At 37.6% G+C, this 16787-nt stretch overlaps 1 protein-coding gene across 9 annotated transcripts in view; it reads left to right on the top strand.

Annotated features, from left to right (window-relative positions):
• CAST (calpastatin) overlaps positions 1–16787 on the top strand; it is a 121502-nt gene that overhangs the window by 58908 nt on the left and 45807 nt on the right. For all 9 annotated transcript variants that reach the window (XM_081288840.1, XM_081288844.1, XM_081288842.1 and 6 more), the window contains one exon: positions 14748–14807. In XM_081288840.1, the coding sequence (XP_081144966.1) occupies positions 14748–14807 (60 nt within the window). The remainder of the gene's footprint in view (positions 1–14747; positions 14808–16787) is intronic.

Genomic DNA, 16787 nt, shown 5'->3' with positions numbered 1-16787 from the left:
TTTTTGCTATACCAAAAACCTCTTGAAGACAGAGTCTCCATCTTTAAACCCCCACAGCATCTACCATAATGACTTCTACATACCAATTTCTCAATAAATATGTTTTGGATTGCAAAAAATAGATTGATTTTATCTTAATATGAATAGAGCCCTGAGATGTTGTTGCATTGAAATAGAGATTTTTCCTGGGTAGATACAAATGTAAAATAATATTCATTTTTATTCTCTAGGATTTACAAGTAGAGTTTTTGAAACTTAATATCTGTTTGTCTTTTGGCTAAAGATCGAAGAGTGAGTAAATTTTTAGAAGATGAGTAAGGAACCACTTTTGCTTTCTTTTTTCCTTGAGTTTCTACAGTGGGCAATACATGAAGCTAGGCAAACAGAGGTATTGTCATATGGCAGCTATAAAGAGACAATGTGAGAAGGGCTAAGTAGCATTTCTGTGAAGGGTCCTATAAGTAAAAGGAAAGGTCGAGGGAGGAAGCTAAAGGTAAAGCTTGGAGAGGGACTCTCTTTCTGGGAATAAATACTAGGAATTTGAGTTATTAAATGAGATCAGCAATTAGGAGTCCAGTCCAAAACAGAAATGACAACAGTTACAGATTCTAAGGACTGAGACGCTGTTCAAGTTGTGCACTATTGGTGGAAGGCAGAACTGCTACATCTGATACGCATTCAACTTCCTAAGCATGGGCTTGCCTGTCCATCCTCCCATACTTTTCCCTTATAAGTTAAGACACTCCAGTTTCCCCCTACATAATTATACATGGGCTATTTTGTGAGATTGTTCTAATTGTAGAATCCTCTGATGAGATGTTCTTGACAACCTTCCCTTGTAAATGGACTGGATTTCCATCTGGCATCAGGTATCCCAAAGATTTCTGTTTTGTCCTGGGGCTCTGGAGACCTCATAACAGCCCTACAAACAAGCTTTTAGAGTTACACATTCCTGCTGTTCATCTTCCTCTTTCTTTCTTCTCCACCCACACCAAGATACAAAAAAGGATAGACAAGTTCACCAACAGTCAGAATAACTTGCCTGGAATTCCATCCCTCTCTTATCAGATGACACATTTATGTCAATCTAGTTTCTGATTCCATATTTGGCTGCTGCTATTGGATCCATATCTAGCTAGATGGAGAGACTTTCATTCTTCATTTTACTCATCTTTTATCATTTCCATGGTTCCCCACATAGGAACGGTTGGTGCATATTGGTTACAAAGTCGCTTGGTTGGTTGTTGACCGTTGTTTATTTTCCTACAGATCCCTTTGCAATGATCTTTGAAAACAACAATAACAATATTGACGTGAATCTTACCAATAAGAATTGCTGATGGATTACTGAAGAATGACAGATGTAATTGTTATCTAAGCAAGCCTCCTTAACTATAGGGAGCTGTTTTTTAGCAGCTGGGACCTCTTAGAAAAGAGAAAATTTTTGGTTCAGAAAGTGCAGGCCAGTAGGTGATTCTGGAATATCACCCCTTTCCCATGGTCCTGGTGCTCTCCCCATGTTGTCCTGGGGATGGCCTACAATTTATTAGAATTCTCTAAGACAGTATTTTATGATGTGTGGCCTAAAGAATATGTGCAACAAATTCAGCTGGGGATACTTGACTAAAAAATAGAGATTCTTCAAATCCTACCTCAGATGCACACAATCAGAGTTACTGAGGGATCTCTGGCTTGATAAACTCTGTAGATAAATCTTTACACCTGTTTGATGACCACTGCTCTAAAAAAGTGAATTGGACTATAAAGAACCAGTCTGTAAAGTTGCCTTGTGGCTTTAGCTGTGCAATGAAATCTTCATAAGAATTCTAATCATCCACAGAGTCTCAGACTTCTGAATCACACTGAAGGTCTCCTGTAAACTGAATTGATTAATGTTCATTTCTTAAGTTTGGAATCCAAGGAAAAATCTGGACTGATCCCATTTTGTTCAAAGTTGAAGAGATCAAGACTCCCTTAGTATGCAAGCATACTCCTAAACTTCGTAATGGACTGAGTTCATCCATTCAAGTGACTTAAGGCCTAGATCAGACCCTGAGGCCTCCAGAGTTGCCCAGAATAGGGTTATTAGAAGTGTGAGAGAATACTGGTCCTGTACAGAAACCAGAAGCTCAGCTTTCTGGGCACAATGTTTCTTTAATGTCTACGCTAAGAGGGTGATCAGGGAAAGTAGCAGAATGAAATTATTTGTACATTTTTTAGTTATATATACTTTTTCTATGTTCTCTTGATCATGAAAATAGGAAATTGTGTTTCTATCCAACAGAGCAAATAAAATCTTTTTATACAACTTGATTACTGTGGGAAGTAATCATCAGAGGCCCTTATAGTATTCTTATGCTAACAGTGTTTAAAAGAGTGCCTCATATGCTTAGAAGTGCATTTTAAAAATAATATTCTGTTTATAAAGATGCATCATATTCAGAGGTCTGCAGCAAAGACCCAGTGGTCAGAATTTTTATCTTCCAGCTTTATTAATTTCTTTTGGTAATTTTAATCTATTTTTATGTGTTCTATTATGAATAGTGTCTTTATAAATATCTTCCAGTGTCTTAAATCTCTACTCAGGTAATTGTAGTTTATACTTTCATCTATTTGTGATTTGGGTGTTTTATTCCTTATTTTGTCTCTAAATTTCAAAACCTATTTAAGGTCTCCTTCGGATTTTTCTATTATCTTTAGGCCCTTAAAAGCAATTTCTTCCATGCTTGTGACTGCCGGTTCTTCCGTATGGTGGTTTACTTGCTGAAGAAGTTTGAAACAGATGGCTTGAAACTCACATTCAGTGAATATTGTTTTTGTGAGAGTCCCTTTTCTTCTATGTTATTAGAACTGTCTATACCTGGCATTTTTTTTTTTTTTTGAGAGAGAGAGTGAGAGAGAGAGAGAGAGAGAGAGAGAGAGAGAGAGAGAGAGAGAGAATTTTTTTAATATTTATTTTTTAGTTCTTGGCGGACACAACATCTTTGTTGGTATGTGGTGCTGAGGATCGAACCCGGGCCGCACGCATGCCAGGCGAGCGCGCTACCGCTTGAGCCACATCCCCAGCCCCTCTATACCTGGCATTTTTGTTTGTTTGGTTTTGTTTCTATATGGGGGATTCAACAACCCAGGAGTGCTAAATGCTAAACCACAGTGCTACATCCCTAGTCCTGTTTATTTTTTATTTTGAGACCCGGTCTCACTAAGTTACTTGGAGCCTCCCCAAATTGCTGAAACTGGCCTTGAACCTGCAATCCTCCCTCAGCTTCTGAAGTTGCTAGCTCTACCAGGTAATTTTAAATAAATCTCTACCTAGGATGGTTCAGATTTCATCAAAATGTATACCTTGGCTTGAAGCTTCCATTCCAAGATGATAAAGTGAATTTGGATTCTGAATACCCAGTGGCACAGGTTTGGAATTCCTCTTTCTTAAAGTGTGCTTTAAACTCATTTTCCAGTCAGAAAGAAAACTCTCTTACTATTACCCTGGGCGGGTGGGCAGGTTTCAGGCTAATGTTCACTGATGACCAGTCTTTGGTAGCTTCTGTTTTTTTGTGTGGATAACTCAACATGAGGCCTGCAGCCAGGATTCCTTTCTCATTGGGTTCTTCAGTTCCCAATTCCTAATGGTTGAATCTGTTTCAATGTTATGGTTTAGATATTAGGTGTCTTCCAAAAGCTCATGTGTGAGGCAAAAAAGTTCAGAGGTGAAATGATTGGGCTATGACAGTCTTAACTTAATCACTGTGTTAATCAGCTGATAGGGATTAACTGGGAGGTAACTATAGGCTGATGGTAGGGTGTGGCTGAAGGAGGTGGGTCACTGAGGGTGTGCCTTTGGGGTATATATTTTGTCCCAGGTCATGGGAGCTCTCTATTTCCTGATTGTCATGTCCTGTGCTGCTTTCCTCCACCAAACCCTTCTGCCAGTATGTTCTGCCTCGGCTGTCTGTGGACTGAGACTTCTGAAACTGTGAGCGCCAAATGAACTTTTCCTCCTCTAAAATTGCTCTTTTCTTTACAAGTCTTTGGTCACTAAAACTTCTAATATCTAATATTTAATAAGCTGTGTGTCCTTAGCCCTCCTCACTGGAGGACTTGGACAAATACTGTGCTATAGGACTTACATAAAATTTCATTTATTCCTCTTAAGATTCGTGTAATCTTAAACAACGCAAAGAGGTATTCTGACTTCTATAAGTTAGGAGACAGAGACTCAGAGAATTTAAACAACTTAACTCTGCATCACACAGATAGCAAGATTCCAGTAGATTCTGGGGCTTTTTTCCATAGATTGACCTTACAAATTCCTCTAGTTAGTAGTTTATATCTAGGTAGTGTAAATAACAAAAGGGAATGTCTCTCTAAATTCAAATAAGCACAAGAAATCAATATTATGTTCTTTATTGCTCTCAATATGTTAATACTTTTGAAATGCTTTCTAATAGATATGGTTTCTCTGAGAATACTATACCCTGGAATTAGCAGATAATAGTGTAGTTGATAGTTTCTTCAGACAATTTACATAAGCAGTAGAGAAGGAATGAATCGGCAGTCTTTGAATATGGTAAAATTTTTAAATGGCAGAATTAAGCAGTATTTAACTGAAAACTCACTTGTGTGGTTTGAAAAACAGTACTTTTGCTTGGATTGAAAGGAACTAGCAATGTTCATTCTTTGCATCAATTTCAAAAAAAAATCATACTTTAAAATCTATTCTTCTATTCTACTTAACAGTGGGATATACAGCAGAAGCACCATTATATGACACAGAGCACTTAGGAACTTTGCTCAAGGTCACATAGCTTATAGCAGAGCTGGGATTCAAACACAAATGGCCTGGATTCAGGGCCATTCTTCTAAATACTGTATACCACCTCTTTCATAATGGCAAAGATGTAATTTTCTGTCAACATACATCTGTGAGTTTCCCTAATGGCATTTTATTTCATTCCCCATTTAAATTTTGGTTATTTGAAAATCAGCCTGAATAAGAAAACATAGTTATAATTTCCGACATTTAATATTTCTAATTAGGAACATGCTTCTGCTGGATGGGGTGATACATGATTATAATTCCAGCTACTTGGAAGGCTGAAGCAGGAGAATGGCAAGTTGAAGACCAGCCTGGGCAATATAATGAGACCCTATCTCAAAAAAAGTCTGGGGGACAGGAGCTGGGGCTGTGGCTCAGCAGTAGTGCATTTGCCTAGCATGTGTGAGGCACTGGGTTCGATTTTCAGCACCACATATAAATTTTAAAAAAATAAATATAGGTCTATCAACAACTAAAAAAAATTTTTTTAAAAGTCTGGGGATGTAGTTCAGTGGGGGAGCCACATAGATTGAGGCTGGCAATTGGTTCTATTGCAGGAGGACCTAAAAAAGTTATCATGTTGCTCTCACCCTTTGTTAGGTCTATCCCTATGGAATGAACACAGTGGAGTCCAAGTTGAAAGGCTTCTAAAATGATTGTTTAGCAAAAATCAGGATTTTTCATTCTTACATAATAATCATACCATCAATAACCATGTATGCTCTAAATGTCCTCATAATCTGTTAGGATTTTTACAAATCTGTGCTCTTACTACAAAGATTCCTTTTTCTTATTGGACTGGAACATGGACATATACCAACCATGCATTTTAATCCAAAAAAAATTTCATACTATAGAACATTACATTTTCTTCTTTGAGAAACATAAGCAAGATTTAGTGTGTGACTTCTCAAAGCTGTGGTCATTATAGGATTGTTCTGCCATTTGAATTTGCTTAACTCACAGGCTATAGTAAATCCTTGCCAAACCCACTTTCTCTAGGGGAGAGATAATAGAAAATAAACTGTCTTTTCCAGGTCTGACTTTTTATTTTGGGCAGCCAAAGGTCAAACACAGTTGGAATTATTTCATGCATCAAGAAAAACAACAGGGGGCTGGAGTTGTGGCTCAGTGGCAGAGCGCTTGCCTAGCATGTATGAGGCACTGGGTTCAATTCTCATCACTGTGTATCAGTAAATAAAATGAAGGTCCATTGACAAATAAAAAAATATTATTTTTTTAAAAAAAGGAAAAGCATCCAGGATTTCTGCAGGCATGAGCAGAAGTTCAGAGAGAAGAAGCTACTTTTCCATTCTTCAATGGCTGATCTAGGCTGTGCACTTTGCTTTTTTCCTTGTCTACAAAGTGTTATTGTGATCCACCCCCTGCCCGCTCCCCTCCCCGCCCCCCGAAAAAAAAAAGCACCAAAAAACTAGAGTTTGCAAAGCAATACAAAACGAAGCAGTTGCCTTCTAGAACTGGAAGTCTGACTTCATGACTGAGGCGGATTTTTGTACAGAGGGGTGATCCAGTGTCAGAGCTCATAGCCAGGCTGTGACTAAACGTTGTACAGACTTTCTAGCTTGGATTTAGATCACAGATCAGCTGTGGTTATTGTCGAAGTTGCTAGGCAATGTTCAGATGTTTATTTTGATCTTTACCCACATGTTACATCAGAGGCCAAAGTTTCATGTGCACTTGACTTTCCAGAGCAAGTTGGCCTTACACACTCTATTTTTATCTTAAATCAATGTGTCCCTTTTAATGCATGTCATGAGTGCATAGCATACTCCATGGAGCCATAATCATCTGCAGATTTCCCCAGGTGGTGTTCAGATGGCCTCATTCTGTAGCATTCTATTTGTTGTACTCTGGACCAAGTATTTCTGGATGTTGCTACCTACAAATCTTGCTTTAGCTGTTTTGGAATGCCCACCTTATTCTAGCATCCATCTGCATTTTCTGTAAAATCCAAATGTTTTAAGTTTGAAAACAAAGGAAGTCAAATTGTTATAGCAAAAGGCTCATGGGCTTTTTTTATCATGTCTATGTTCAAATCCAGGCTCCACTACTTCCAAACTGTGTGATCTTATAGAACTCACATGATTTCTCTGAGCTTCTGATAATACTGTTTACATCCTAGGATTTTATAAATATATAATGAAATCAGATATATAAAGTTCCTGATATATGTAAGATTCTCTAAGTCCTCACTTTCCTATTGATCACATTATACTAATACTCAATAAGTAATCCCTACTTCCTCCTCTATGAAACCCTTCCTAACCATTGCTAAACCTACATTTGTTTCAATTTCTCTCTTCTCATCACCTATAAGATCATATGATAATCACAATATAACTTGTCATCTTCTAATGTTCTAAGGTATAAGTTGACACCTTAACTAGATCTGCTAGCACAGGACTTGTTCTCCTTGAAAGAAATGGCTCAGCTTCATTCATAGATGATTTGTTTTATTATCTCTCATCAGAATCACATTTTTTGTTGTGTACTTTGTTAGATGATTATGAAACATTATTATGCTTCATAATTAAAGGAATTGTAAGAATGTGTGTCACCATGTGACATCATGGCACATAACAGACAATTTAAGTATCTGAATATTAATTTCCTGAAGTGAAGAATCTGTCATTATAGAAAGTAACATGTCAGCTTGTGTATAATGGTCTGCAACTGGTGTTTGTAAAGAATGTCAGTGTGCCCTTGGAAAAGTGCCTCATTAGTGGCTTGTCATTTGTGGCAGGTATCTCACAGGAAATGGCTCGGAGATTTCTTGTGTGTATATATATATATATTTTTGTAAGTTGGACAACTCCCTGTTGATGACAAATGATGCACATGATGAGATGGTTAAAATATGTTATCCTCACCAGTGTTCTGACCTGTGCTATGGATAAAATTTTTGTTAATCAAGTAATTAAACTCGTATAATGTTGAATGTGAGCCATCAGATAATACTCTTGTGTTTATTAAAGTAAAAGCTCATACATTTATTTAGCACATACATGGTAAACTACTACTATGTGGCAGACACTGGACATTTACCGATGGAGACAGGTCTGGGCCTGGCCCTCAAGGAGTTCACATTCTTCTCTATTTCATATATCTTGTGAGGAGAGAGTATTTTTTTTTACATCCATTATTTCTTTCATTATTTAGGATCTGTTACTGATGTAATTAAAACCTACTTAGTCATGTTCAGAAAAAAAAATTATTTTGTTCTCTTTTCCACTAAATAGAGCTACTTTTAAAAGTTAAAAATATCACTTATTGATTTGTCAGACTTCTTAATTTAGAGAATGTTTAACATTTATTTTGTGTTTCCCTAAATTGTCCTAAGATTTGGTATCTAACTTACCTCTCCTGATAGCTCTGTGGGGTCCGTGGTATCCCAGGTGAGAAACGAGGCATCCTGGCCATCATGACTGAAACTTAAGTCTTCTGTCTTATCAATCATGTTCTTGAGTCTGGCTTAAAACAAAATACCAAGTACTAAAACTATATTTCATTCTTTGTTTAAGCAAAAATTGAATTGATGGTTTCAAAATGGAAGCAAGATTTGAATCAGCTGTGATTTATATCTCCTCCCTGCTACCATAGCCTCAGCACCATGGTGGGCACTGTAGGGAGTAGAAATGTCCCCTGCCTCTTGGACCTTTATAGCTTCATTGATTAGACATGCTGTATACTTAGAAAGAAGCTCAGTAATCTTCCCATGCAAAAAGATGAGTAAGTGTTCAAGTGAAAAGTGCTAAATTTCTACAGGTTGAGAAGATAGTATGAGCTGAAGCAGATAAAAACAATATATCTTGAACCAAATCTTCAAGATGGGATTTAGGCAGGGAAAAGGCTTTCTTGGCAGTGGGAATGGCAAGGTGGAAGGAACCTTGTTTGTAATAATAATAACGAGCATGTGCCTAGCAATTGCCACTTACCAACCATTGTTATAATCGACTTGTATACCTTAACTTACTTATCCTTAAAACACCCTTGACACAATTCTCAAAACAATTCAGCAAAGTGAGAATTGTTATTATTCCCATTTTCAGATGAGGAAATTGAGACACAGAATGGGTAAGTAACTTGCCCTGAGATTGTACACGCATTAAATGTCACCCGTATTCCACCCATCTCAAAGCCACAGCCCCCTCTCACAGTCTTAACCAGTACATCATGCCACCCCATAGGATGATAAGGACTCGATCCTGGCTGGAAGGGAGATGTGATATGTATGGCCTTAGTAAGAGAGGTAGTTGAATAAATAAATTGAATGATGAACCTAAAAATTAGGCAGACGGCATTGAACTTTAATCCAGGACAGAGTGTGGGAGACCCCTGATCTTTCATCAGTGTGGCAATATGATATGCATTTATTTTAGAAAAAAATTAGTCAAGCAGCACAAACAGAAAAGATTGAGAGATAAAAAGAGTAGGGATGAGGTGGGAGGGGGATGAAGAAGGCCCGGAAACTATTAGAAGGAACTTGATGTATGTGTGGGTGATACGTGATTAGAACAGGAGTGGATGTGTCAGTGGAAATGAAAAAGAATGAAATGGTGAAGAGATCTAGAGCCAGCCCTGCTCCTGAATCCTGTTGAATCAGAGCTGGGTAAATTCTCTACAACAATCTTAGAATCCATTGGGATTATTCCCATTTTCCAGATGAGGGAATGGAGGCTCCAAGAAGTTAATTGACTTGGATAAATAAGGGCTGAAGCAGAGTTATGATCTTTCAAAGTTTCTTTCAATGTATCTTTCAAAGTTTCCTCCTTTTAAGTAGTCTAGTGATAAACAGGATTATTGATAAGATTTGAGGAATTGCCACACAATAAAGAGATGCAGTTATGAGGAGAGACCAATGTTGTGTGAGCAGTGACTCAAGAGAAAAAGCAGGGTGACTGAAAAGGCCAGTAGTGGAATAGTAAAGAGCATGGAGAAGAATAGAGGAAGTGGAAGAAGCTTCCAGGTGAAGGCAGTTCAGAGGGGAGAGAACCTTGGGCCCCCAGTGCATGCAGCCAATGGGAAGAAAATGGTCAGTGACTCACAGCTAACTGCTGAGGCACTATGAGATGGCAAAGGAGAATCATGCACTCAGCCTGATGCTCTTAGTAACCCTCAACAAACAGATGAAGGTGTGCGAGGGGTGACTAGTGAGGCAGGTGGCATGCTTCCAGAGATGGTGTGGGGAAAGGAAGCAGACTCTGGCCTGAGGAGAAAGAACTCTGGCATATCTGAGGCCTCACTCCACATGCACTTTCTAACCCAAGCCAGCTGGGGAGGAGCAGAGATCAAGGTGAAGCTGAGTGGTCAGAGGGGAGGTAATGAGGATTCCCATAAACCAGCTGGAACTTTTAGGAAGAAGTTGAAAGTTGTCTGGGTTTCAAGGAAGAGGTGAAAACATTCTAATAGGTGGTAGAGAAGTAAGGGGCTGAGGAAATTTCCCTTCAGCTGGGTTTGATGGTAGAAGAATACGTAAGCAGACAAATTCTAAGAATCCACCTCTTCTACAGAAGCCCTATCCTCCCACCTTGACCCATTTCATAGGACCTCAAACCCCTCTCCACTCCCATTCAGCTTTGCAAGATGGTTGAAGTTTGTCTTGGGTCTTGCTTTCTCTTCTTAAGTAGGCTCTCTCAAACACCTGAAGATTCAAGGAGAGAGACCTGCAGTCAGTAAAAATGGAGGTCAACACGGTAGTGTACCCAACTGACTGTTCTTTTAAAGGGGCCCCCTCTAGTGGGAGAGAGTTCATCCATGATACAGTATCACAAATTGCCTCTCCATGGTATTATGGGGAAGCCAATTGGAACTGCAGGAGGGTGCTCAGTAAGACTATCTGCTGTGGTGCAGAAGTTAAAATGCCAGGACAGGAGCCAATGGGATACCTTAAAGAAAGGGTATAGAAGCTTTGGATACATTGGGTAGAAGCGTACAAACCAGTGGCATTTGTGTGAAAAAGGTAAAAGGAAAAATGGGTGAAATGTGCCCAAGTCCGTATGGGGCTGTGTTCATTGCATTGGGAGATGAGGAGAGATTGGAGTTGCCGGCCTTTAGGCAGGAGAAAGCATTTCTGTGTTTTCTGTGTTAAACAGTGAACTATAGGAGTCTGTTGGTTCTACTTTAGATGTGTGTTCATGAGTAGCATGAGGAACAATGAGTTTGAGCAGAGGGGTGGTAGAACCAAAATCTGAAGACTGGGAAATCTTTGGAAAATAGTGTGAAAAAAGGAAAATTGTTTCCATTTTCTGTGGATTTTAAAGGCATATAATCTTCCCCTCTTAACTCTAATCATTTATTGTGATAAAATCTTCAAAATTCTTCCTGTAACCAGTAAACAAATTTAAAGAAACTTTGTTAAAGAATGCCAGAAAACTAGATATCGTGTTGGTTGAGTAAAGGATTAAGTGTTCATTTTTTTCTGGACTTTAACTGAAGCCTTATCAATATTGCTTTATTTTAATGCAACTGGACAATGCAGTAAGATTATTTGAGATGGACCTGGAACTTAGAACTCAAATATTTGTTTTTTCAAGTGGGAGACCACTTTGTGCCTGCTCTGGACCACTTAAGTTGTAATATAAGTGTGCTTAATATCCATTTTTCTCATTGAACTCAACTCCACCAAGGTGATGGTTGTTTCTTATTCACAGAGTATGTTCAACCCCTGGCTTATATAACAATTGTTAGTTGAGCAGGTAGGTAGAGAATGATTTATATTAAGCACTTTACCTCTGTTACTTGTTACTCTGATTTATGCCTTAATACAGGTTAATAAAGGGCTGTTAGTACTCTGAATATTAAGAAATTTGCATGGGCCATTTAGGAAAGTATTGTTATCAGCTGTACTTTGCTCTGATTTACAGTGCTAATCTCTTAGAGTTATTTTGGTGTATGTGAGCATGGTTGATTGTGCTTTAAACACTGACAGCTCCTTGATGTTCACATGACTGCTGAGTATAGGCACTGTGGTGGAGGGACACTGTTTTAGAAATCAGATGGCTTGCAGATCCCAGCTCCTTTATAGCAGTTTAGAGTATTCATGCATGGAATGCTCCTCTCCAGCCTTTTGCCCAGCACCATTCACTTACCACATAATCTTGTCACATCCTCAGCTTCTTTTGGCTCAACTGTCCCCTGAACCAATTCTGGCCTTCTAGTCTGTATTTTCAGGGGACCCTGTGATTTTCTTTTGTAGTGAGTAGTGATTGGAATGACTGCTTTACTAATGTCATCTCCAATGAGGCTATAAATTTCACCAGGGCAGAGGCATGTCTATTGGTTTTAGCCCAGTGTCCCCAGCACCTAATAAAGTACCTGACATAAACTGTGTTCCAGGTAAATACCTGAGGAGCCAGGGAACTATGGTGAACCCTTGACATGAGATTCTGTTTTCCTTATCTATTTGAAGTATGTATATTAATCTTTAATAAGGATATCACTGAGGTTCTTCTCTTCAAATATATAGGGGTTAATTTTTTGCATGATTGCTTTTATTTGTTCTTTTTAGATATACATGTCAATAGAGTATATTTTGACATACATACATGGAGTATGATTTTTTACAATTTTTTACTTGTAGTAGTTATTCACATCATGATTAGCAATTCAAACAGTACAAAAGAATTTTAAATGAAAGGATATTCAATCCTTCACCTGAAGTTACAAATATTAAAAATTGCTTGTATTTACCATAGAAATCAACAAGCTAGAATAAGCCAGAGTGGAGTATTTTAACAATGGGCTGGAGTCATTTTCTTTATGTTTGTCCTCATGAATCAGCTTTCATATTTCAATTTCAAAATGCTTCATGCTTTTTAGTGAGGGGATAAAACTCTTACGAAGGAATCTATGCTGTGAACAGGTGGGGCCAAGGCCTTCAGCTAAATTCCCATTATAACCTGCTCTGTGCTTATTTATAGTTATTCTATATAGAAATTTGATTGTTCCTGGCTCTTTCAAAGTCTTCTCCTTTCTAGGACTTGAGACCTACGTTCAGCTATTGTTTAATAAAGTAATAAGGAAGGCTGGACAATCCAAAGCTAGGTTATTTTATGAATGTTTTAATATATTTGGATATTTCAAAAATAAGTTAATATTCACCTAAAGATTTTCAGCTTAATAAGCACTTCCATATGAAGTATTTTTTTCTTTCTTTTTTTGTTTGAAGTATTTGGTTTCTATGATGGTTTTCATATGGTGGAGGAAATCATATAGAAAAGTAGAACTTCTTTTCGAACAAAAATTTGTACAACAAATTTTAATTGTTGAAAGATAGAATTATATAAACATGTGTATTTTAATTCCCTCAAATTTTAATCTCAAGGAGAAATGGACATTCATGATTTTCTCTTGATTTGATGGGGAGGAAAATTTACCTTCGGCCCATTTTCTAGTTCTTTACCTTGAAAAACAATGTGAGAGAGGTTGCTACAGTAACCAGGGCATGTGTATGTGGTTGGTGGTGGGGGGATGCCTGATTGGTGCCTAAGAGTATTCAGGAGATTACGTTCATATGATCATATTTGAAAAGTCAGTGTACCAATACATTGGGTTTTTATCTGTGATCATGGTAATTTAACTCTGACCATCAACATGTTCTACATTAACTAAGGTCTGTGGACAAGGTGATTTTGTTTATGGCTCATAGGTTATAGTGGGTTTTAAATAGCTACCTTGAGTGACAGTGCATTGGGGGTAGGAGAAGGGAAGGGAGAAAGGAGAAGGGAAAGGATAAAGGAGAAGCAGGGATGCTGCCCTCTGACTCATCCCTGAAGTGGCTCAGGGCCAGGCATTAGAGACAGGGTGAGGTCCATAGTGTAGGCTTTCCTGGGTATTGTTGGCAAGGGAACAGTTGTTTACTGACAGCCAGTTGCTTAAGAAGGCAACTCATGCTGGATGGAATTTCTGGGCTCCAAGGCCTAATGGACTCAGATGTTGAAGAGGTTTAAGTGAGTCCCAGATGTGATTTGCAAAGGCAATAATTTTCTATTTATTATTAACTAGTATAATACAAGTTAAGTATGAGAATAGTACTCAATGTCATGTAAATATCTAATCCCCACTGCTTAGATGATTAGCATGCAGGATTTCACCACCCACATGCATCCCTAAGAAGAGTGTTTTTTGAGAACTGCTCTTAATATTGATAACCTCTGAGGAGGAGCCTAGATTAGACAAATAATTCATCAAAATTCCCTCTGCAATTCTATCTCCTACCTTCTCTTCCTTAGTAACACTGAAAGGATGATTCTTATACACCCAAGTCTGTTTCCTGAAATTGTTTGCAGCTCCTTCTATTTTACATACTGTATTAGAAGTAATGCACTAGTAACTTAATGAATATTTACATGGTAACAAACATTTTATGCACATTATCTTGAATACTTCTACAACCCTGCAAAATAGATATTATTGACCTTTTTTTATATAAATTTGGAAAACCAAGGCTCAAAGACACAGAGCTTAGTAATTAGGAGCTTAGATTTGAAAAGAAGTTCTTTCAAGTTTCAGAGTCAATATTCATTGTAAAAAACAGTATTAACAGTATTTTTAATAACATTTATCAAACAGTTATATGTCTTACAATAATTCTTGTATTCAGCCTTGAAGTGGAGTTACTATCTACTGAAGAAAATACTGAGGATGGGAAACTGAAGATCAGGAAATTTAAATAACTTGCCAAGGTTATTTAGTGAATAACAGACCCCACATTTGAGCCCTATGTATTCCTTTTAACCTGGTTACAAAGGCTTTTATCCACTGGGCAACACCACCAACTGAATTTTTGTGAATATAGGGCTCTACACTGGGTAAAGGTGAAGAGTTGAATGCAGGGTGCTTAAGAGGAGTTGAAGGACAATGTAGATTGTGGGTTACATAGAATCAGACATTCTCTTTCTTTCCTTTCTAGATGTCAACTTCCTCTGGTACAACCAGCAAATCCTCCACCATGAATCCCAAAGAAACCAAGGTAGGAAGACCTCTCAAGGTCAACTTGGGTGAATGCTACTTTAGCTTGGTTATATGATATATAAGCGAATCAAATGTAGAATAATTGTTAACTGGTGAATTATGTGTCCTCAGAAGCTTATGCTATGGGAATAAACATTTCCTTCCTAATTTGTGGGGTCTTGGGAAATTCGGTTCTCCTTATAATATTTACTTTGGACATTATTTATAGAGAGTGCTTTATACTCTTTAGAAAGGAGTAATCATCTAGAGCTTTTTTTTTTTTTTCTCTCTCTCTCTACTTAAGTTTTTTGAATTGAAGATAATCTCTCCAAGTACAGTTGTAAACCTAAATAAGAATATGAATTCTTAAACCTTTACTAAGGTGATCTTACTGTTTTGGACATTTAAAAATAAATCTAAAAATGAGAAAGATTACACTAAGAGAACAAATAACAAAGGAAACATATACTGCTTATTTCAGATGGTTTCTGTGTTTGCATTCTGAAAATTTGAGTCATGTGGAGGTATCACCTTATTGGTAAACTTTTGTTGAGCTCTATTTGGGATTTATTCTTATAATTATTTTATGGAATTTCAGAAGGAAATTTTTTTAAAAAGTTCTCTGGTGGGCTTGTCACATGGAGTGAACTAGTTCTGAGTGGTGATTGAAGCTGTCTTAGCCCTGGCTTTTAGTTACTATGCCCCAAACTCTATTTCTTGGCACTATTTCAAAGTGGAGCTTAAAGAAGGGGCATTTTGAAAATGTTCTCAACTCCTAAACCTATTCCTTAGTGCCTTCAAAACTAAGCTCCATTATTTGCTTTGTTTAAAATTACCAGATACGGTTGGTTGCTTTCTGTCTTCCATGTTACTTTGCTATTAGTTTGCTATCCCTGGGGAAATGGCACCATAATTTAATGCTATCAGGGATTCCAAGGCATTATCTTGAACTAAAACATTGCAAAGGTCTGGAAACAACGTGTCCACTTATCTAAGCTCTTATAAATGTCAGTTAGTATCTGTTTTAATTCTTAAATATATTTTTATCTAAAATTATATCACACTTTTAATTTACATTGAATTCTTAATTATATTCAAAATATACATTATATGATGTATGATTAATCTATTAGCTGTCACAATTTATATCAAATAATATTTTAAAATTGAAAAACCATCGTGTTTGTTTTCTGGTGCTGGGGATTGAACTGAGTGCCTTGTGTATGTAAGGCAAGTGCTCTCCCACTGAGCTACACCTATAACTCCCCCATCCTAAATTCAATCTTAATCTTAAAATAATCTTAAGAAATTAAAGGAGAACCATTTACAAAAAAAATTCTCTTCAAGTTTAAAATTAATGGAAATTTAAGTAAAGAGAAAACAGGGAGGGCCAGAGTCATGTGGAGATATCACCTTATTGGTAAACTTTTGTTGAGCTCTATTTGGGATTTATTCTTTTAATTATTTTATGGAATTTTATGGAAGGAAAATAAAAATGTTCTCTGGTGACCTTGTCACATGGACTTACTTTTTACTCTTTTGGTTCACTTTTTTTTTCTTTCTGGTTTTTTTTTTTGTTTTGTTTTGTTTTTTCACTAGGGATTGAATTTAGGGCCACTCAACCACTGAGCCACATCCCCAGCCCTATTTTGTACTTTGTAAATTTAGAGGCAGGGTCTCACTGAATTGCTAAGCACCTCGCCTTTGCTGAGGCTGGCTTTGAACCAGTGATCCTCCTGTCTCAGCCTCCCAAGCCGCTGGGATTATAGGAGTGAGCCACCGTGCCACCTTTTCAATTCACTTTTAACTCGTTGTTCAACTGCAGTCCCCCTGTGTCTCAGCCTAAGTTCCGGTGCTTATAATCATGTATGCCCAGTGTTCTAGAGCAAGTGCCAGCAAACTCTTCAGGCATCACTTAGATTGAGAATTCCTGGCAAGTCCTATGAAACCAGGGGAAAGAAGGAAAGGATAAGACAGAGAGGGAAAGACAAAAATAAGA

The sequence above is a fragment of the Spermophilus citellus genome (assembly GCF_964194105.1).
Source record: "Spermophilus citellus genome assembly, chromosome: 1".
Classification (NCBI taxonomy): domain Eukaryota; kingdom Metazoa; phylum Chordata; class Mammalia; order Rodentia; family Sciuridae; genus Spermophilus; species Spermophilus citellus.
Note: the sequence above shows the minus strand (reverse complement) of the source record. Positions and strands in the feature narration are given on the sequence as shown.